The sequence below is a fragment of the Tamandua tetradactyla genome, chromosome 15 (assembly GCF_023851605.1).
Source record: "Tamandua tetradactyla isolate mTamTet1 chromosome 15, mTamTet1.pri, whole genome shotgun sequence".
In the NCBI taxonomy this organism is placed as follows: domain Eukaryota; kingdom Metazoa; phylum Chordata; class Mammalia; order Pilosa; family Myrmecophagidae; genus Tamandua; species Tamandua tetradactyla.
The window spans coordinates 55613612-55636104 of NC_135341.1; the positions used below are offsets into that span (position 1 = coordinate 55613612).

Consider the following 22493-nt stretch of genomic DNA (forward strand, 5'->3'; position numbering starts at 1 on the left):
GTCACTGCACCAAAGTGGATGACAAGATGCACTGTCCAGAGCATTGCCTATTGGGAATATGTCCGTTCATTATCTTTTGAGGCCATTTTGAGTGAGGAAGTTATTAATCCATCTGCCCCACATTTGTAGCTTGTACCCACATATCCAGCTGAATCATCTGTGTCAGCACTGAAGCAGGGAAGGAGAGCCTACACAAAGATGCATTACTAAGTTGGTCACTCCTAGGTGTGACTGTTTGTTCTAACCCATGCGACCTGCCAGTGAGAAGCTGTATAAAATATAATTCAGGAGGTACTGTCCCAGCAGAAAAAGGAGGAAGAATGTACCCACAGATTCCTTATCTCATTGGTGCACACTCATGGAGTGTGGACTTTCCACACTGCAGCCTGAACGTGTGGGTGCCAAGGTCCTGTTCCTGCGTTCACAGGGAAGCTCCAGGGTGACAGGTGAGAGGTGAAAATCAAGGCCTGAAGCACAACTATTAGGTTACCCTGACGTGACGTCACAGCTCTTGCAGACCTGCCCTAGCAGCGTGACTGGCTTAACAGATAGGTGAGGCGTAAAAAGATTATACAACGTGACCAAGTGGGATTCATGTGGTGGGTCAATGAATGTAGTGGTGATTCAACATATGTGAAGGTAGATCAGTATATGAAAATCAGTTGAAAATAAAATGGTGCAGCCACCGAGGAAGGCATTATCATCGTTCCTCAGAAAGTTAAATACAGAATTAACATTGGACCCCACAATCCCACTTCTAGGTGCATACCCCGTGAGAGTGAAAACAGGGTTGCCAACAGATACTTGTATACCATTCTTTATAATAGCATTATTCACAAAAGCTAAAAGCTGAAAATATGTCAAATGTCCATCAAAAAAAAAGAATGTATAAATAAAATGTGGTACATGTACACAATGAAATATTACTTGGCCAAAAGAAAAATGAAGTTATGAGACATGCTGCAACACGGAAAAGCCTTGGAAACAGTATGCTCAATGAAACAAGTAAAGCACATAAGGACGAAAAAAAAAAGGTGAGGCCAAGAGAATCTAAAGTGGTGCATAAAGAGGTGGCTCTTACAGTAATATAATGCTAAGTGGATAAAGTCCCAAAAGATTGAATACAGTGTGGTATCCTTTTGATATGATTATAAACAGCCACCATAATTTTATGGAATCAATAACATTTTTTTAGGAATCAATACAGCTCCAATAGAACCACATAAAAACAAAAGCAAAGATGTAATGAATGGACATTCAGGAGGTGGCCTTGGGAGGGGAGAGGTGAAGAGAGTCAGAAGGGGTGATTGTCATGATTCTAGCTTCAGTGCTGACTACAATTATAAAAAATGTATACGGAGCGAGAGAGGAAGGAGGACCAGTGCGCTCCCCCTGTTGTAGACCAGTGATGCAGTAAAGAGTGTCATGAACCAAGGATTCTGATTAATTTGTGCACCTGAGGCCCAAATAAAACGTACAATTTGGTGCTTCCAATCCGAGCCCTGGATTCAGAGGAACTCCGCTTTGCAGAGGAATTCCCCTGGGTGACCGTCCTCCCCGTGGCCGCAAGAGGGCGAGCGCTGCCTGCCATTGGTGCGATGCGTTCAGCCGCCAGCCCCTCCCCGTCACTGCTGTGGGCCGACACCTCCACCGGAGGGTTTTGTTTTTGCAAAAGGAGAGCTGTGCCCAGCTGGGAGGAGTGGCAGTGACTGTTGGCAGGAGACCCGGGTAGCTCCCTGGGGAGGTACCTCCCTTCCCACATGCTGCCCCAGGGTTTCCAGAGGAAGCAGCTGCCTGCCTAGAGCAGCCTCTGTGCACTCCTGGCCTCAGCCCTGACTTCCTTCTCATCCTGCTCGACATTAGCAACTACCCCAGGAACTGCCAAGACCTTGAAGACAAGGGCTTCAAGGTTTGGGGCAAGGTCGCAAATTGAGGGACCACTGGCTATACCTAGCCCCTAGATGGATTTTGTTTGGCCTGTAGTGTATAAAACTTTATTTGCAAATTTACAAGTAAGAAATATCTATACAGATCTCCACTTCTCTTGGTAACTTGGAACATCTGACAACCCTGGACGCTGCACGTGCACCCCCTGCCCAGCTGATGGCTTGGGTATAGTTTTGGTCAGATCACTATTCTAGTGTGTGTTATTCTGGCTTGGTTACCGCCATTCAGAATGAGCCACGTGGCACAGCTCATGTGATGACTTTTCTGTTTTTTTGCACAACTCTGTGGAGTTAATTAGGATCTTACTTTTCTCATTTGGATACTTTTTTATGTATACAGAAAATTTCTATAAAAACAATCACCAGTTGTCTAAATCTCTTTATGAGGTCCAGAGACATCAGGGATCTTCTTTGTGGTCTTTATGAAGTCTCTCAGGTGTCTTCTGACTCTTCCAACCGGAGACTGCTGCCTGCACAGTGCCAGCCTGGAGCGCCCTTCATCCTTGATGTTACTCAATTTTTCTTCAAAGCGTAGAAATGCCCCTTTTCAATTGAATTCATGCTTGATCCATTATATACAACAGGAAATTAAATTCATTAACATTTACTTTATAACATTTACTTATTAAAAACTCAGTCAATAAGAGCAATGGGATTACTTTGAAAAGCCCAGCATTTGACAGAAGGAGGTTGTTGCAGCTGTGGCCTCATCTGATTAGTTCAGGTGCTTTGGATTGAGGGAAATCCTGGCTCGCCCGGGGCGCAGTGGTAGGTTATTTTTAGCAGCTTGCCTCACAGTCTTGGCATAGTCTTCAAGTAAAGGAGGCCAAAGAACCACGCTCCCTGAGGTCTGCTTGCTGGTGAGTGACCCTGGGAGGGTAGTTTGGCGGGTTGAGGGGTTCCCAGTGTCAGTATTTGCTATCGATGATAGAGCAGTGTGTGTTTTAAAAGTGTTGATATATTTTACACATAAAATCAGATCTCTATGAGCCCCCCGAAGCACCTCTCAGTTCTCAGGGTGCAGTTCAGAAACTGCCATAAAGGGGAGAAGTGGTTGTTACTGAAGAGGGGCCTCAAGAAGACATCGTTTCCTTGGCAACAAAAGTTTGCTTTTCACAACAGAGAAGAGGCCTGGGAGGTGGGTGGCACAGGGAACTGCTGGCTTCTGGGTTCCTGCCTTCCCCCACCTCCGGCCTCTTTAGTGGCGTGGTTGGAGCCCCAGGCTGGGGGCTGAGCAGGTTGTGTCTGGAAGACAAACCTCCAGCTCCCTGCGGCTGCAGCCCATGGGGTGTTTCAGGCCAAGGGCCTCCTGCAGGCACAGAGTTTTCTCTCCTGGGCCTGTCTACAGACATCGGGCCAGCGCCTGGGGGGAGCCGCTAGCCCAGCTGGCAGGGTGGCCCTGCCGTCCCAGCAGCCCGAGCCCAGCGCCATCTCCAACCTCACTTCTATGCTGCTGTCTCTGTAAGATGGGGTGGCAGGGGCCTTCCCTGCACACAGCCGGTATGTCCAGGGTATATGCACTTACCAGTAGAACCCTGAAAAATAGGGGCATTTATATTGCCACACATCACCCGTCTGTAGGGAGAACCACACCAAAGCCTCTTTGAGAGCCCTGCTGAGTTTCTGTCCTTGTTAGTCTGGTGGATGGTGAAGAAATACCTGTGGCAGAAGCTTCCTTCCATTCCTTCCTCCCTAGGGGGCTGTGCTGGCCTGGGTGCTGGCTGTGTATGCTGGGGAGCATGGGCACCCTTCTTGAGGCTTCGGATGGCCACAGTGGATCAGGGATGGTCCCAGTCCTTGGGGCAGGTCCTGGCTCCATCCTCTTCTCCCCCATGGGCCCAGCTGTACCCCTCACATCTTTGCTGGGCGTAGGCTGGCTGAGAGCCTGGGGTGGCCCTGGGTCACGGTGAACTGCTCCCAGAGAGGAGCGCATTCCACCGCCTTTGTTCTCCAGCCCCATATTGCTTCACTGTTAAAATATGGCCTCAGCCTCTGATGTGCTGTGATTTGTCTGCTCGGGGTTGGGTATAATTTTTACTCTTTCACTATTGAGCTAAGTAAAGGTCCACATTGCTTTTTTAAAAAAAAACATTTTTTATTGTGATATAAAAATATATCAACAAAATATAAATTTTGTAAAAATTTACAAAAACAGTAAATTTTGAAGTACATTGTAACAAGTAGTTACAGAACAGATTTGTTTGGTATGGGTTACAGTTCCACAATTTTAGGTTATTTCTAGCAGCTCCAAGACACTGGAAACTGAAAGAAATATCAGTATAATGATTCAGTAGTCATACTCATTTGTTAAACCTATCTTCTCGGTATAACTCCACCTTCTCCTTTGATCTTTCTCCCACTCTTTTGGGATATTTGGGCTATGTCCATTGTATCTTTTTCATGTTGAAAAGGGTTGTCTGTTGATAGTATAGGATGGGGGATGGACTAGTTGATGTTCTAGAGAGACGCCCTCCCACCCCCAGATTTCCTGTATTGCTTGTGTATACTTTGTGTCTTGTGTGAACAGGAGTGTCCACCTTGATATCACTTTACTTTGAAAATATGCAGATCTTGAAAGGCCTGTACCTTCAGTACCCTCTTACTCTTTTCACCACTGGTGGAAAACTCAGGCCGGCAAAACTGGGTGGCCCCAGCTGGCATTCAGGACTTCTTCCCCGTGACCCTTGTGTGTCGCTACTGCAGTACCTGCTCCTCCCTGGGCAGCAGAAGCAGTCATGGCCCTGCCAACGTGCTGGCCCTTCCCCAACCACAAAGCTCGGTGAGTGGAGCAGATCCTGCTGCAGGGGGTTATAAGTGACTTGCCCCAGTTCCAGGGCTGCTCTGCCAGCTCACAGGCTCCTGGGCTGCTGGGCCAGTGCTGTTCCCACAACCTCCCTCTGCATCCCTGCAGGAAGCCTTGGGGCAGGGGACTCTGAAGGCCTAAGGCAGAACAAGGAAAGTGATGAAGGGTGTGAAAATGCCAGGACAGGAGAGGATCAAGGGTTTTTCAAAAGGAGTCTTTCTCCTAACACAGCTGTGCATTTGGTAACAGGGAATGGAGCTAACCTCAGACACTTAGACTGACATCACCATTTCTCATCTCATTCCTCTGTTGATGAAATCAACCTCAGACTTACACCCCTAAACATCTTGATTAACCAGTGCTTCCCACATGGGACTCTGTTACAATGTAGATCATTCTGCCTCTGTCCCTGGGTGGGACATTTCTAATAGGCTCCCAGGTGATGCCCACACGGTTCATCTTGTGTGCAAGGCTTAGAGGTTTCCTGGTCCCAACCTAGTCCTACCGCACTGCAATTTCTTGGAGGGAGGCTGCTCTGCTCCCCCAGTGTACACCTGCACTGTGCTGAATTAATGCTGGGTTTACAGGTGGTTCTTCATTCCATTGTTCTCCCATTTGTGTGCACCTGGGCAGCTGAAGTGCTTAGCCTCCTGGGGTTGAAGTTGTAGCCCAGGGTTTTTGAGTCACCACTGGGAAACCACAGACCTCTACTCCCTGTCAGCAGCCTCTTCAAATTCCATCTGAGAGCCAGCTGTGTACGGGGGATGCCAAAACAAGGATACTGGCTGCTTTAGTTTGCTAGCTGTTGGAATGCAATATACAAGAAATGGAATGGCTTTTAAAAAGGGAATTTAATAAGTTGCTAGTTTACAGTTCTAAGGCCAAGAAAATGTCCCAATTAAACAAGTCTATAGAAATGTCCAATCACAGGCATCCAGGGAAAGATACCTTGGTTCAAGAAGGCCAATGAAGTTCAGAGTCTCTCTCTCAAGTGAGAAGGCAAATGGTGAACAGTCAGGGCTTCTCTCTCAGCTGGAAGGGCACATGGTGAACACAGCATCATCTGCTAGCTTCCTCTCCTGGCTTCCGGTTTCATTAAGCTCCCCGGGAGGTGTTTTCCTTCTTCATCTCCAGAGGTTGCTGGCTTGTAGAATCTCTGCTTCATGGTGCTGCAGCATTCTCTGCTCTCTCCGAATCTCTTTCATTCTCCAAAATGCTTCCTTTTATAAAACTCCAGAAACTTATCAAGACCCACCCAAATGAGTGGAGACATGTTGTCACCTAATCCAGTTTTACAACCACTCTTGATTAAATCACATCTCCAGGGAGATGATCTGACTAGTTTCAAACGTACAGTATTGAACAGGGATTATTCTGCCTTTATGAAATGGGATTTAGATTAAAACATGGCTTTTCTAGGGGACATACATCCTTTCAAACCAGCACACTGGCCTTGCCTCTAGAATGCCCAGAAGTGGCTGAGGTGCCATGGAGCTACAAAGGGTTGCAGGGGCAGAGGGTTTAAAGATCACTGCCATACTTTGAAAGTAAGATGCCAGTATCCCTCTCTCCAGGTTAACAGGAAGTCCTGGGTGGGTCTCCAGCTTTGAGCCTATTGCCATCGGTGTGTTAACATTATCCTGATTTCCTACAAGTGTCTCATTGCCACCAGTGTCCCCATTGGATCCTGGCATCCTGATGAAAACTGCCCCCAACCCCCCAATCCTGACTTTAAAAGACAATTGATTTTAATGTTCAGGACACTGAGAGTAAAGGCTTTCTCTAAAAGCTCAATTCCTTACTGACTCCCCACCCCCCAAAGAAAACCCATCATTTCAGCAAGGTTAACCTGCTCTCAGGGTGATAAGATGACAAAGATACCCACAGGCACTTTGCTATGTTAATGAATTCCAAGAAGGGCACAAGGCATGTAGGATGGTTGTCTTCTCTCCATTTATAAATGAGGACCTAGGCACAGAGAGACGTCTATCCATCGTCACAGGGCAGAGCTGGGACCAAAACCAGGTCTTCTAATTCCTGGCCTGATTTTTTCCCCCCCACCCCCACCCTCTGTTCTGTTTGCTTAAATATTTATCCCCTGGTGCTGGGGAATTGTAGATATGGCCACTTAAAAGAGAAGGGATGTGATATTTATTGGAAGGCCACAGAAACCCGTCTCTTAAAAGTCCTGTGGCCGCCAACGCCATCCTCCTCTCCCTTGCCTCCCATCCCGACAGCAGCGCTGACTTGGGTGAAGCAGCTGCCCCTCAGCCAAGTCACTTGCCAAATTGGCTGTTGGTCCCTGTCCACGGAGATCCCTCTGAGCCCTGCCACTTTCCTTTGCTTCCTCACTGAGCAGATCCTGGTTCTTGCTGCTCCCCTATCTGCCTGTTCCCTACTCTGCTTTGTGGTTCATCTTTGTCCTAGGGGGAGACCCCATGGTCAAACCTGGCCCTTGTTCCTCAGTGAGGCCCACACTGCCTCACCTGGACAGGGCCTACCTGCCACCCCCCCCACCCCCGGAAGCTGGTCAACAACAGGACCTGTTCCTGCCCCACTGAGACATGAGATCTTCTCGTCTGTAAGACAGCCTGGACACAGCACGGGTGCTGCTTCCCTAGCTCTCATTGTCCTGAGACAATCCCAGACAGATCTCATTGTCCTGAGATGGCAACATCGTAGGGAAGAATTGAACAAAAGCAGCCCAAGTGCTCCCATTTCCAGATCTGAAGGGACTGTCCCTCATTTCAGGTAACATTATGCAGAGGAAAGGAAAGGGGCTGGGAGCCAGGCAGACCTGATTCTAAGCCCAGCTTCTGTGGGTCTGCCCTGAGCCATAGGAAGGGGAGAGCTTCTGAGCTTTCATTTCTTCACCTCTAAAATGGCCAGGATACAACCTGCCCAGAAGCACTGTGGTGAATATTAGATGTGATCATGAAAGTTCTGTCCTAGCACACAGGATTGTTCAACAGACATTTGTTCCTTTCCCCCTTTCTCAGTCTAGCCAACTGAGCAGCCAGGGAAGTAGCAAATTTAGGAAAAGATGATGAACCATTAGCTTCTTCCAAAAGAGGAAGGAGGATGTAAATACAAATTTGAAGCTGCACATGTTCACCTGCACAGTTCCCTTAAAACAACCCTATTATCACTGGCCAAGATGGAGAGAAAAATAGCACTCTAGTAGTTTAGCAGGGGTGTACCCAGAGCATGGGGTTTATTTAGGGCAGTGTCTGGATACAGACTCAATGGAAATTTTCTTTAGAGTGTGGCTTTGCAGCTGTCTTCTAGTTTAATAAATCCTTCTGCAATCGACCAAGTCAATATTTTATTAAAAAACAAACACACACAAGCACACACACGAAATGGTATCAAAGGCAGACATAGGGAAGGAGACCCAGGCTGGCCTCATCGTGTTTCTGCACACGCCTCACTTTAAATCTTCAAGACCAGATTTACACGCTGGATAAAATAGGAGGCTTTGTTTTTGTGAAAACATAAGGCAGCTTCACTCCCCCAGGACTATGAAAGAGAAGCAAATTTATGGAGTTTTCAGAACACCCTCCATTGTGTGAAGTGGAGTCCTCAGTACCTGAGGCAGTTCTAAAAGCAGGAGGGAATAGACAACATTTCCCTTGAGGCTGCTTTTCTTTTCCCGAGGGGGAGGGATGTTCCCCCAGGAAGACTAGATAAAGAAGCTGGGACCCACTAAGGAGCCCAGGGAAGTGGCTTCTTGGGCAGGAGGAAAGCAGCGGGGCCTCTCCTGTTGGCCAGCAGCCAAGCAGGACTCTGGCACAGGAACGCAGATCCGGAAGCCTCTCTCCCTGGGTCACTGGCCTGCAGGTCCTGCCGGCTACCAGCAGAAGCTCCCGTGAGGGCCTGCAGGCTCGTGTCCTCAGACAGCTGCATCTTGGGAAGGAAATGGCAAAGTCAGGATAGTCTGCCAGTCAGGGACGGGAGGACTCCGAAGCCACCAGCAGGAGGCTGGAGCCCGACTTCTGCTCAACACCCTTCTTTCTCCACCCAGCACCAACTTTATTTGGAATTATTTTTTCTTTCAAAATACGTATCTAAAATAAATAAATAGTGCAGAAGGGAGTCCTACCTTTCCCTCCATCGTAACCCCATTTAACTCTTCAGGCTATTTGTGTGTGTGAATTCCTCCATAATTTTAAAGAATATATGTCATGGTTAGGGACAGGTGTCAACTTGGCCAAGTTGTGGTACCTGTTCATCTGATTGGGCAAGCGCTGGCCTGTCTGTTGCAATGAGGACATTTCATAGGATTAGGTCATGATCACGTCAGCTACATCCACAGCTGATTCCATTTGTAATCAGCCAAAGGGGAGTGTCTTCTGCAATTAGTGATGCTAAATCCAATCATGGGAAGCCTTTTAAGGAGGACTCAGAGGAGACAGGTTGCATTTCTGCTTTGGCTGGTGAGCCTCTCCTGTGGAGTTCATCCAGGCCATCCATTGGAGTCATCGGCTTCGCAGCCTGCCCTGTGGATTTTGGACTCTGCGTTTCTACAGTCACGTGAGACACTTTCATAAATTTTATATTTGCAAGTGTTCCCTGTTGATTCTGTTTCTCTAGAGAACCCTAACTAATACAATATATTTATGTCAATCTTTATAGATTTATCAACTTTAGACGTTACCTTTTTAACTTTTTCCACCTTTTATGATATATTTTTAAAAAACAGTTTTATTGATATATAATTCACATACTTGGTATTTACCCGTTTAAAGTGCACAAGTCAATGATTTTTCCATGTTCACAGAGAGGTGCAACCATCACCACAGTCAATTTTAGAAAATCTTTGTCACCTCAGAAAGAAACCCCTTCCTTCCTCTTTAGCTACCACCCATGCAACCCAGGCAAACGCTCATCTACTTTCTGTCTCTGTAGGTTTGCCTGTTCTGGACTTTTCACACACACGGAATTGTATACGTGGTCTTCCATGATCGGCTCTCCCTTAGCTTACTATGAACTTCTTGCTATGAGTGCCAGAAGGAAAATGAAAGCTCTGTTGTGACAATCATTCTGCAGGGCAACTCTGACAACATTGGACTACTTAATGTACATGATTGATATTTTTAATGCATTTAAAAGAAAGCAAAGGAACAAAGGAAGGAAGTGCTAGTTCAGAGAAAGAAGTGGCTTAATCAAAACAATAGATTCAGGTTTTCAGCAATTCTACTTCTAGGAATTTATTCTAAAGATAAAAATGTCAGGGATATAGAGATTTATATTTAAAGGTGTTGATTATAGCACTATTTATTAGCAAAGAGCTGGGGGGTGTGGATGGGGGGGCTTAATGTTCTAAATAGAACAACAGCACAGAGCTCTTCAGGATGATGAAGAATGCCCAGTGACAATGGGGAAATGTATGATGTGTGGCAAAGCAGGAGAAGGAAAGCAGGCTACATAATAGCACATAAAGTTCGATCCTTTTAATAAAAGCAACCCGTGCATATTTTCAGAGAAGAAATACTGGAAGGATAGATACCCAGAGGCTGGTTCTGGGGAGTATAATGATAGATGACAGATGATTAAAAATTTTTTTTGTTTTCTTATTTATATTTTCTAAGTGTTCTATATTTTATTTTTGTCATTGGGAAAATTATTTAAAGAAAATGCTTTGCCATCTGAGGCTAAAATTTTAGGTGCCCCCTGGGCATGACAGAAGCAGGGATTAGAACAGCAGTTCTTGGATGCATATCTTTTCTTTGGCCTGGCCCTTGGGCGTGAACACTCCCTCTCAGTCCGCCTTGGGGCACAGCATTCCCTGTCGTAGAGGGAAGAACCAGCCAGCCCCCTGTTCCTGAGCAGAGGAGACAGTCAGGGACCCTCTGTGCACGGTAATGGGAACTCACCTGTTGACTGGGTCACACATGAGATCTTGTAGGACAGCCATATGCTCGCCATGCAGAGGAAGGTGGCCAGGAAACCAAAGACCTGCACAGGAGAGGGGGAGCTCAGTGCCGGGGGACAATCCCACAGGCTGGCCTCTAGTTCTCAGCTCTGCATTTGTTCCCTTGCCCTGGAGTGGAACTTGGGGAATCCTCTGATCCAAACGTCTTGTCCCCTTTCAGGTGCAGAGACGTAGGCTCAGGGAGGCCGGTCACTGGCCGCAGGTCTCACTGCTGGGGCCTGGCAGCATGGTCTCTGGGCCTCCATCCCACTTCTCACAGAGTTCCTTTTCCTTGAGTAGGAGAACTTCCTACATATGATTTTCCTACTTGAAAAGGAATTTTTAAAAAAAGGAATGTACAGTTCTCATAGGAGAAAATTAATTAATGAAAGCCCGAGTCTCAGAAACAAAAAGTTCTCAGAAAGAGAACAGTTCTTCTGGGTCCTGACCTCCAAGAGCCCTCTGCTGTTTCCAGAAAGGTCCAAGTCAAGAAAAAGAGGACTACTAATAACATGTTTCACTAATGAGTGCCCGTTCTAAGCAGGGGCCCGTATTGGACCCTTTTAATACATTCCTTCTGTTCCTCTCAGCCCTATGTGGTGGGCATGTCCATCCTCCTTGTGCAAGATGCAATCTGGGAGGTGGCAGAGCAGGGTCTGAACCCAGGTGTGAGATGCTGTGTAGGTGCCTCTCATTTGGGCTGGGCTTGAAACCAGCCCTATAGTGAAAGCAATTCTCACAATGAGCTGCTCCAGTGTTTCTCAAACCGGAGTCTACGATTATAAAAATACTTAGGAACCAAAACAGTCGAGGCTGCATCAGTCAGAACAGGGCAACCAATAGGTGGAGTCCTGAAAGTCCCCTGGCTAGGCCAGGTGTTAGCCTTTGAGAGGCTGGATCCTGAGGGCTTGTGGTTCCAGGGGAAGGGCTGGGTGCGGCTGGGATAAGGGCCAGTATGTGGAAGAATTTCAATCTTGTAATAATTCTAGGCACACCAGTGATACCTACTGGTGCCCTGGGTCTGTGGATATATTGTCTAGACCCTGTAAATTCTCTACAGGTATTTTTAAATTTAGTGTTTTTGATTCAATGATAATCTCCAAATAATAATACAAGCTTATTCTGGATCTTTTATGCCAGGGGTTGGCAAATTACAATCAGTGAGCCAAATCACCACCTGGTTTTGTAAATTTTTATTGCAACACAGCTATGCCTATTTGCTTATGTATTGTCCCTGGTTGCTTTTACATTATAATGGTCAACAAAGACCCAATGGCCTGCAAAGCCAAAATATTTACTACATGGACCTTCACAAAAAATGTTTGCCAACCCCTGGTCTATGAAACCACTTTATAACCAGGAACTTCTAGGTACGTTCACTGCTCATGTTTGGGTTTATGTTTATAACCAAGTTGCGGCCAAGCCACTGTACTTTAATTACCCCAAGCTAATCACGAAGAAAAGGTGGAACTGTAAATTTTAATTTAGATTTAAAAATTTCTAATGTTAAAATGGATTTTATTTTAAACAAGTGTTTTTATTTCATTTGTAAATGTGCTCTAACTTTACAGCCATGTGTAAAAGCTTTATGTTTGCACAGATTTAAATAGAATTATATGAAAATATGCTCAGGCAGTGCCAATTATTCTCCTAAGTCCAGAGAGAAAGAGCAAGGGACAGAGGTGAGGTTTGAGCCCAGGGAGCCTGGCTCCAGAGTTCATGCCCTGCTAGATTTGTCCATATGTTTTCAGGCTCATACAAAAATAAAAGGCTTCAGGTTTACTATGTCCCCACTAGTGCACAGCTGAACTCACAAGCTGAAGTCAAACAGGGATGGCCCAGGAGTGGCCAGATGAAGGACACAGTTTTCAACAAGGTTTTGTTTTTTCTTCAAGCCTGGCTGCTGATTTGCATAAACAGCTGCTGCCCCAGCCCACGCCCATCTCTCCTTCCCCGAGTTCCCCTTCCTTGGCTCCTCTTGTACCAACTGTCTACACCACATAATTAGCCGATTAGATCCTGTCCTGGCCTCTCATTGTCTGTTCCACGCAATTAGCACATTATATACCAGCTCAGTCTCCAACTGTGTCTGCACTGCATAATTGAACAGTTTATTATTATACTACTACATAATGCTATTCAGACGACACTGTCTTGTTTGCTAATTGTTTCGTGTGCCTTGGCTTTAGATAATCTCCTAACATAAATTACCACTTTCTCATTAGGAGCAATCATATTTTTAAATTTCTTCTGCTGTGCCATGCCCAGCTTGGTCCAAGACACAAGCACAGTATATGATAAGTGCTAGCTCTTGGGTGGATTCCAGCGTTAACATGGTTATGTACAACCTAAATCATAAAACCTGATGGGGCTCCCCCTGTGTGGTCCCCTAGGCAGAGTGGGCATGAATTTCCTCTGCGCCCCTCCTGCTAGCTTGCCCTGTGGGCTGGGCAGGTGGTACCCTGCAGGTGGCACCCACCACTGACCTCAGAGACAGCGAGGGGGTGGGGCAGGGGGTGCTTAGGGAAGTGCGGATGCCAGGAACCCTGCACAGAGAAGCTCTGCCTCGGGCACACCTTTGAGGGCAGACTCCATCTCCCAATGGAATTCCAGGAACCAACACACTCCCAGCCTAAAGTCTGGAGAATTTTTGTTAACGTGTGTAAGTGAAAGACAGTGACAACCACACACAGTGCTTTTCTCAAAACTCATTTTAAAAATCTTGCCTATTCTCATCAGTTAAGCAAATGAGCACTCACCCACAGGCCACCGAACCATAAACAATTAGCTGAGCCAAAAATGAAATCAGAGGGCGGGCATCTATGAATCTTTGTCAAAAAGTACATATGTATATATATATGCACACATACATATATGGGTATATATCTATGTGCGTATGTGTGTCTCCCACAGCTCCGCATTTTTGTACATTTCCCTGCTATTCCATTCACGGCAAGCAGAGAGAGGATCAGGGCATCCTCTAAGGACGTGTTTGCTGCCCGACGTAGGTGGCGGCTGTAGGAGACAGCAGCCACGGCCACTGCGGCCATTTGGATTTGCAGCAGCCCCGATGACCAGACCTTCCGCCTTGGCCTGGGTTTTAGGTTCTTTGGGGACTTCAGCTGCTGGGTCAAGGTAGGTATCGATTCTGTGAAAGAAAGGCCCCAGAAACCACCCCTTCTCTGCCCTTGCCAGGAAGAAAACAAGCACTTGAAACACGATCTCATTCCTAAAGGCTCCCTGAGAGCACAGCCTCACCGCTCCGGCTACCATTCCGCTCTGGCCGTAGCTCCTGGAGGCTGCCACGATGGAGGCGATGAGAAGCAGCAGGGTGCCGATTAAATAATGCAGGAGTTCCTGGGGGCAAAAACAAAGCAAAGTACTGGGTACGCAGGTCTACTCCTGGTTCTTAGAGGGCAACAGGACATCAGAAAAGATGAAGAGAAGGAGAGGGAGTGACACTTCCCTGACAGGAGGAGCAGCAGTGCAGCTCGCAGGCAACAAACACAGGAGACTGGCCAGGAAGAGGCCAAACAAGAGAGAAAGGAGAGATGCTGGGAGGGCAGAGGCAGGAAAGGAAAGGATTAAAGAGAAAGGGGGAGTTCTCGCGTGAGCAGTGATATCCTCTAAGGACTGCTCTACTCCCAACTGGTCGATGGTACATATGACCTCCCTCCAAGGCTACTAAAAAAGCAAACAGGTGTCTTGCAATGCCCCTGAAGAGTTTAAAGAAACTCTTTCTTAAAGAAGCCCCAGCTTGGAACAGCAAAGCCTCTTTTAGAGATGCATGGTTTTCTCCTCTGCTTCAGAGAACGTTCGGGGCTGGCAATGTGCTGGCTTTGTGTGGTGATCAGGGCGCTGACCCATCATGAACAGCCCTGAAGTGCTTGGGCCCCTCAGACTCAGAGCCAGAGCCTAAGAAAGAGGTTAGTAGCCCTTCTGTGAAATGTCTTGTGGGTACGTGGTGGGAGCTAGCTCAAACACACCAAGTCCTCTTGGTTTTGTCCTCATTCTGTTGTTCCGTCTAGACTTCACTCCAGATTCAGGCCCTCAGGCCTTCTCATCTGCTGGGCTGACTCTTTGCTTCTCACTTTGACCTATCCCATTTACCTCCCATAATTACAGGGGCATCACTGTTGACCTTGGATGAGGCTGGACTTCTGCCACTCGGCAACGCGGGAATATTTCCACCTCACCCTTCTACCTGTTAAACACCAGATCAGGAGAAACTAGTTTCATTTATCGTACTCCAAATCTAGAGTGCATCCCTTTTTAGTTCTCTTCAGTGAGAATTTAGAAATTATTCCTCATGAAGATTTGCCTAATGGGATTAAATTTAAACTTTGGAAAAGCATTCTACTTTTAAGCTGCTGCTTGTCTCCAAGTAGTACAAAAATAAAAGACTCTGATTTCTCCCTTAGTTCTAGAAAGGAGTAAAGGAGTATCACAAGGCAGACCACAGAGAAAGAGAGCAGATTAGTAACTGGAAGAGCTCTACCTCCAAAACATCCATTCATGATGGAAGAGGAGAATAATGAGGGACAGAGAAAACTGACCTGAGAAAGTCTTAACACGAAGCCACCTAAATAGTACTCAACCAAAAAGTGTGGCTTTGTGTGGCTAAGACCAACCTTCCAACATTCACCCCCAACTCAACCCACCCTTATTCTTGTACCCCAGCTTTTATTCTCTCCTCTGCTTATTCAGTGTCAACCTCAGGAAAGCCATGAAGAGAGTGTACTCAAAAGAAGCAGAGAGGGGCCGTAATTTTGAAAAATAACTTAGAACACAGGAATGTAAAAGCAATTTCTCTCAAAATAATATAGAAGGTAGTAACATTTAATATGAATAATGGACAGGGTGGACAATGGTGGCTCAGTGGCAGAGTTCTTGCCTGCCATGCCAGAGACCTGGGCTGGATTACTGGAGCCTGCCCATGTGAAAAAGAAAAGAAAAAAATGTGAATGGACAGTCTAATCAAAAGGCAGATTCTCAGATAGGAAAAAAAACCCAAAAAACCCCCCAAGATCCAAGTGTATGTAGTCTATAGGAAACATACTTTAGTTTCAAGATACAGACAGGAAGTAAACATATGGAAAAGGTATATTATGTAAACAGCAATCATAAGAAACCTGGAGTGCCTATTATCAGACAAAATAGACTTTAAAGCAAAAAATGTTACTAGGGATTCAGGGGACATTTTAAATGAAAAAGTATCAACCCATCCAGAAGATATAGCAATTATAGATATATAAGCACCTAATAAAAGAACACTAAAATACACAAATCAACAACAGGGAGAAATAGAGAATAATAGTTGGTGTCTTCAATACCCCACTTTCATTAATGGGTAGAACAACTAGGCAAAAAAACATCAACAAGGAAATAGAAGACTTGAGTAAACATAAGAAAATGAGACCTAACAGACACTATAGTATACTTCATTCAATAAGAGAAGAGTGAGTACATATAGAACGTTCTCCAGGACAGATAATTTGCCAGGACATAAAACAAGCCTCAATAGATTTCAGAGGAGCAAAATAATACAAAGTGTGTTCTGCAATCACAATGGAATGAAATCAGAAATAACAAAGAAACATGGGAAACTAACAAATACATGGAAATTAAGCAACACACTCCTAAATAACCAATGGACAAAAGAAATCAAAAGAGAATTCTCCAAGTTTGTATATCATAGTTAGACCATATGAGTGAGACATGAAATGGATGAACTATAACTATAAACTTGGAGAATTGAAATCAAGACCATAGGTTATCAGGTTAAGTTAAAGGTTCCTAGACTGTAAGCTCTTACAGCAGTCACATCTGTTCTGCAGTTGTAACTGTTACTTCTCAATTCTGAGATGCTGAGCTATCTGTGTATAACCTGGTCATTTCTTGAAACTTTGGGTATTTGTGTGATACCTGAGACCCAGAGTTAGAGCCTTGATGCTATGAAAGTCAGCAGTACCCCATACAGCAATTGTTAAAAAAGTTGAAAAAGTGATCAGACTTCAATTAGAGGCATGAATGGAGCTGATATGGATAGGACTAAGGTAAAGCAGAATACAGGTAAAGTACGATATGATCTGTATTTTAAAACTTCAACTTCTGTGTAAGACCAAAGGAAGCGTTGTTTATTTGGTAGACAATTATTTAACTTGTATGGTTAGTTTATTTGAATACCATAATTACATGGGATTTTGAATAGGGAGTGAGATCTTGTTGGTTTGTATAGTCAGTCTGATGCCCCGATATATCCCAGAGTAATCAGACAGAGAATAAAAAAGTATTTGCAAAGTCCCCTTGAGAGACTGTGGAGAAAGGAGGAAATATTAAACTTCCCCACCTGGGGAAGACCTGATAGTCTCACAAGCATTCAGGACAACAAAATTTAATAGTCTGAACCCTTGATCTTGGGGCTTGCCTTTATGAACCTAATCCCTGCAAAGGAGAGCTAAACCTACTTGAGATTATGCCTAAGAGTCACTCTTCCCAAGAACCTCTTTTGTTGCTCAGATGTAGCCTCTCTAAGCCAACTCTGCAGGTAAACTCACTGCCCTCTCTGATATGTGGGAGATGACTCCAAGGGATGAGACAGGACCTGCCATCATGGGATTGAGAAAGCCTTCTTGACCAAAAGGTGGAAGAGAGAAATGAGACAAAATAAAGTCTCAGTGGCCGAAAGATTTCAGAGTCAAGAGGTTATCCTGGAGGTTATTCTTAGGCATTATTTGGATATCCTTTTTTAGTTTATGGTGTACTGGAGTGGCTAGAGGGAAGTACCTGAAACTGTTGAACTGTACTTCAGTTGCCTTGATTTTTTGTTTAAACTTTTTTATCATATAGTATAACGTATACAAAGCAGAGAAATAAAAAAGCAATAGTTTTCGAAGCACTCTTCAACAAGTAGTTACGGGATAGATCCCAGAGTTTGTCATGGGCTACCATATGATCTCATATTTTTCCTTCTAGCTGCTTCAAAATATAGGAGGCTAGAAGGTTAAATTTTTTTTTATCATCAATCGACTTTTTTTTCCTGTGGGGAAAAAACATATATACAAAAAGCAATAAATTTCAAAGTATGGCACCACAATTAGTTGTTGAACATAAGTTTGACATGGGTTACAATTCTAGAATTTTAGGTTTTTACTTCTAGTTGCTCTAAGACACTGGAGACTAAAAGAGATATTAATTTAATGATTCAGCACTCATTCATTTGTTAAATCCTATCTTCTTTGTATAACTCCATCACCTTTCATGTTTCTATCCCTCTCTTTAGGAGTGTTTAGGCTATGGGCTACTTTTTCATATTGGAAGGGTCTGTCATTAATATCGGGTAGAGAGATGGAACTATCAGATGTTCTGGAGAGGCTGGGACCTCTAGGTTTCAGGACTTATCTGGTCCAGGAACTCATCTAGAGGTTGTAGGTTTCTGGAAAGTTGCTCTAGTACATGGAACCCTTGTGGAATCTTATATATTGCCCTAGGTGTTCTTTAGGATTGGCTGGAATCATCCTGGTTGGGGTTTGGCAGGTTATGATAGGTGGCAGTGTCTAACTGAAGCTTGCGTGAGAGCAAGTAGCCTGGATTTTTGAAGATGGACTATATAACTACACAGCTTTTACAATGTGATCATCTGATTGTGAAAAGCTTGTGGCTGATGCTTCCTTTATCCAGAGTATGGACAGATGAGCAAAATATAAGGACAAAATAAATAAATAATGGAGGGTGGGGGATAAAGGGTAAAAAAAAAAAAATTGGGTAAATTGCAATACTGTTGGTCAATGAGAGGGAGGGATAAGGGGTACAGGATGCATGTTTTTTTTTTTCTTTCTCTTTTTATTTCTTTTTCTGGAATGATGCAAATGTTCTAAAAAATGATTGTGGTGATAAACATAGAACTATGTGATGACACTGTGAGCCACTAATTATATACTTTGGATGGACTGTCTGGACTGTGAAGATCTCTCAATAAAAATATTTTTTAAAAAAGAGAATTAACATTGTACTGGTGTTTCTTTTGCCCTCTGGTACCTTAGAGCAGCTGGAGGTAAAGACCTGGGATTGTGGAATCGTAACCCATACCAAACTCTGAAATTTGTTCTACAACTAATTGTTGCAATGTACTTGGAAATTTATTGCTTTTATGTATATATGTTATTTAAAGAGAAGGAATATAACAGATAAAGGATTTAACAAATAAGTATGATACTGAATCCTTATACTGATATTTTTGTTGGTCTCTAGTGTCTTGGAGCATCCCATACCAAACTTTAAAATCTGTTCTATAACTACTTGTTAAAACATATTTTTGAAATTTATTGCTTTTTTTCTCCATTTCATTAATTTCCACTCTACTCTTTATCTACTCCACTCTGTATTATATCCAAAATATTTTCTTAATTCTTTTATAATTAAGGATATAATAAAGAGTAAAAATGAATGAAATACAGAATAAAACTAACCACGGATATAAAAAGCTTATACACACAAAACTTCAAAACACTGCTAACAAAAGAAAATATAGGGAAGGTAATGGAAAAATATGAACAGGGACTCAGGAAATTGAATGACAACATGAAGTGCATGAATATACATGTTGTGGGTGTCCCAGAAGGAGAAGCGAAGGGAAAAGGAGGAGAAAAACTAATGGAGGAAATTATCACTGAAAATTTCCCAACTCTTGAATGATTTCTAAATGTTGTGTTAGTTAATTTTTTTTAATTAATAATAAAAAAAACCCCCACACACACAAAATTTCCCAACTCTTATGAAAGACCTAAAATTACAGATCCAAGAAGTGCAGCATACCCCAAACAGAAGAGATCCAAATAGACGAACTCTAAGACACTTACTAATCATTTGTCAGATGTCAAAGAGAAAGAATCTTGAAAGCAGCAAGAGAAAAGCAATCCATCACATACAAGGGAAGCCCAATAAGACTATGCATAGATTTCTCAGCAGAAACCATGGAGGCAAGAAGACAGTGGGATGATATATTTAAATTACTAAAAGAGAAAAACTGCCAACCAAGAATTCTATATCCAGCAAAATTGTCCTTCAAAAATGAGGGAGAAATTAAAACATTTTCAGACAAAAAATCACTGAGAGAATTTGTGACCAAGAGATCAGCTTTGCAAGAAATACTAAAGGGAACACTAGAGGCAGATAAGAAAAGACAGGAGAGAGAGGTGTGGAGAAGAGTATAGAAAGGAAGACTATGAGTAAAGGTAGAAGGAAGGAAAATTAAATATGACATATAAAATCCAAAAGGCAAAAGGGTAGAAGAATGTACTACCTGTACAGTAACGAAACTAAATGTTAATGGATTAAACTCCCCAGTCAAAAGACATACACTAGCAGAATGGATTAAAAAACAGGACCTATCTATATGCCATCTACAGGAAACACATCTTAGACCCAAGGATAAACATAGGTTGAAAGTGAAACGCTGGGAAAAGATATTTCATGCAAATAACAATCAGAAAAGAGCAGGAGGAGCTATATTAACATCCAACAAATTAGACTTCAAATGTAAAACAGTTAAAAGAGACAAAGAAGGACACTATGTATTTTAATAAAAGGAACAATTCAACAAGAAGACATAATAATCATCAATACTTATGTACTGAGCCAGAATGCTCTAAAATACATGCAGCAAATCCTAGAAACACTGAAAAGAGAAATAGACACATCTACCATTATAGTTGGAGACTTCAATTCCCCACTCTCATCAATGGACAGAACATCTAGACAGAGGATCAATAAAGAAACAGAGAATTTGAATAATACCATAAATGAACTAGACTTAACAGACATTTATAGAACATTACATCGCACAAGAGCAGAATACACCTTTTTCTCAAGTGCTCATCGATCATTCTCAAGGGTAGACCATATGCTGGGTCAAAATGCAAATCTCAATAAATTTTAAAATATTTAATAAATTTAAGAATCATACAAAACACTTTCTCAGATCATAAAGGAATGAGGTTGGAAATCAATAATAGTCAGAGGGCCAGAAAATTCACAAATATATGGAGGCTCAACAACACACTCTTAACAACCAGTGGGTCAAGGAAGAAATTACAAGAGAAATCAGTAAATATCTCGAGGCAAATGAAAATGAAAACACAACTTATCAAAATTTATGGAATGCATCAAAGGCTATGCTAAGAGGGAAACTTTTTTTATTAATTTTTAAATTTTTAAAAACAATATGACAAGAAACACAAACATTCTTAACATATGATCATTCCGTTCTACATATATAATCAGTAATTCACAATATCATCACATAGTTGCATATTCATCACCATGATCATTTCGTAGAACATTTTGCATCAATTCAGAAAAAGAAATAAAAAGACAGCAGAAAAAGAAATAAAACGAAAACAGAAAAAAAATTATACATACCATACCACTTACATTGATCACTAGCATTTCAAACTAAATTTATTTTAACATTGGTTCCCCCTATTATTTTTATTCCATATGGTCTACTCATCTGTTGACAAGGTAGATAAAAGGAACATCAGACACAAGGTTTTCACAATAACACAGTCATATTATGAAAGCTATATCATTATACAATCATCATCAAGAAACATGGCTACTGGAACACAGCTCCACATTTTCAGGCAGTTACCTCTAGCCCTAAGAGGGAAATTTATTGCCCTAAATGCCTATATCAAAAAAAAAAGAAAGGGCAAAAATGAGGAATTAACTGTGCAATTGGAAGAACTAGAGAAAGAACAGCAAACTAACCCCAAAGCAAGCAAAAAGGAAAGAAATAGTGAAGATTAGAGCAGAAATAAATGAAATTGAGAACATGAAAACAACTGAGAAAATCAACAAAACCAGAAGCTGGTTTTATGAGAAAATCAATAAGATTGATGGACCCTTAGCAAGACTGACAAAAAGAAGAGAGAGGATGCAAATAAATAAGATCAGAAATGGAAGAGGAGACATAACCACTGACCCCACAGAAATAAAGGAAGTAATGACAGGATACTATGAACAACTTTATGCTAATAAATATGACAATGTAGATGAAATGGAAAACTTTCTAGAAAGGCATGAACAACCAACTTTAACTTGAGAAGAAACAGACGACCTCAACAAACCAATCACAAGTAAAGAAATTGAATCAGTCATTAAGAAGCTCCCCAAAAAGAAAAGTCCAGGACCAGATGGCTTCACATGTGAATTCTACCAAACATTCTGGAAAGAATTACTACCAATCCTGCTCAAACTCTTCAAAGAAATTGAAGAGGTGGTAAAGCTACCTAACTCATTCTATGAAGCCAACATCACCCTCATACGAAAGCCAGACAAAGATATTACAAAAAAAGAAAACTACAGACCAATCTCTAATGAATACAGATGCAAAAATCCTCAACAAAATTCTAGCATCGAATCCAGCAACACATTAAAAGAATTAGACATCATGACCAAGTAGGATTCATCCCAGGTATGCAAGGATGGTTCAACATAAGAAAATCAATTAATGTAATATATCAACAAATCAAAGCAGAAAAATCACATGATCATCTCAATTGATGCAGAGAAGGCATTTAAATAAAATTCAACATCCTTTCCTGTTGAAAACACTTCAAAGGATAGGAATACAAGGGAACTTCCTTAAAATGATAAAGGGAATATATGAAAAACCCACAGCTAACATCATCCTCAAAGGGGAAAAACTGAAAACTTGCCCCCTAAGATCAGGAACAAGACAAGGATGTCTACTATCACCACTGTTATTCAACATTGTGTTGGAAGTTCTAGCCAGAGCAATTAGACAAGCAAAAGAAATAAAAGGCAT

General features: G+C 42.9%; 1 protein-coding gene across 5 annotated transcripts in view; it reads right to left on the minus strand.

The window, feature by feature from the left end:
* Nucleotides 1-8060: 8060 nt before the first annotated feature.
* CMTM7 (CKLF like MARVEL transmembrane domain containing 7) overlaps nucleotides 8061-22493 on the minus strand; it is a 77250-nt gene continuing 62817 nt past the window's right edge. For 2 of the 5 annotated variants that reach the window (XM_077129917.1, XM_077129914.1), the window contains exons 3-5: nucleotides 13922-14020; nucleotides 10626-10707; nucleotides 8524-8655 (exon numbers count right to left, since the gene is read on the minus strand). In XM_077129917.1, the coding sequence (XP_076986032.1) occupies nucleotides 8642-8655; nucleotides 10626-10707; nucleotides 13922-14020 (195 nt within the window). In that variant the 3' untranslated portion in view covers nucleotides 8524-8641. Of the gene's footprint in view, nucleotides 8656-10625; nucleotides 10708-13921; nucleotides 14021-22493 lie in introns of all 5 variants that reach the window. The other 3 variants (XM_077129916.1, XM_077129912.1, XM_077129915.1) reach the window with 2 other exon arrangements.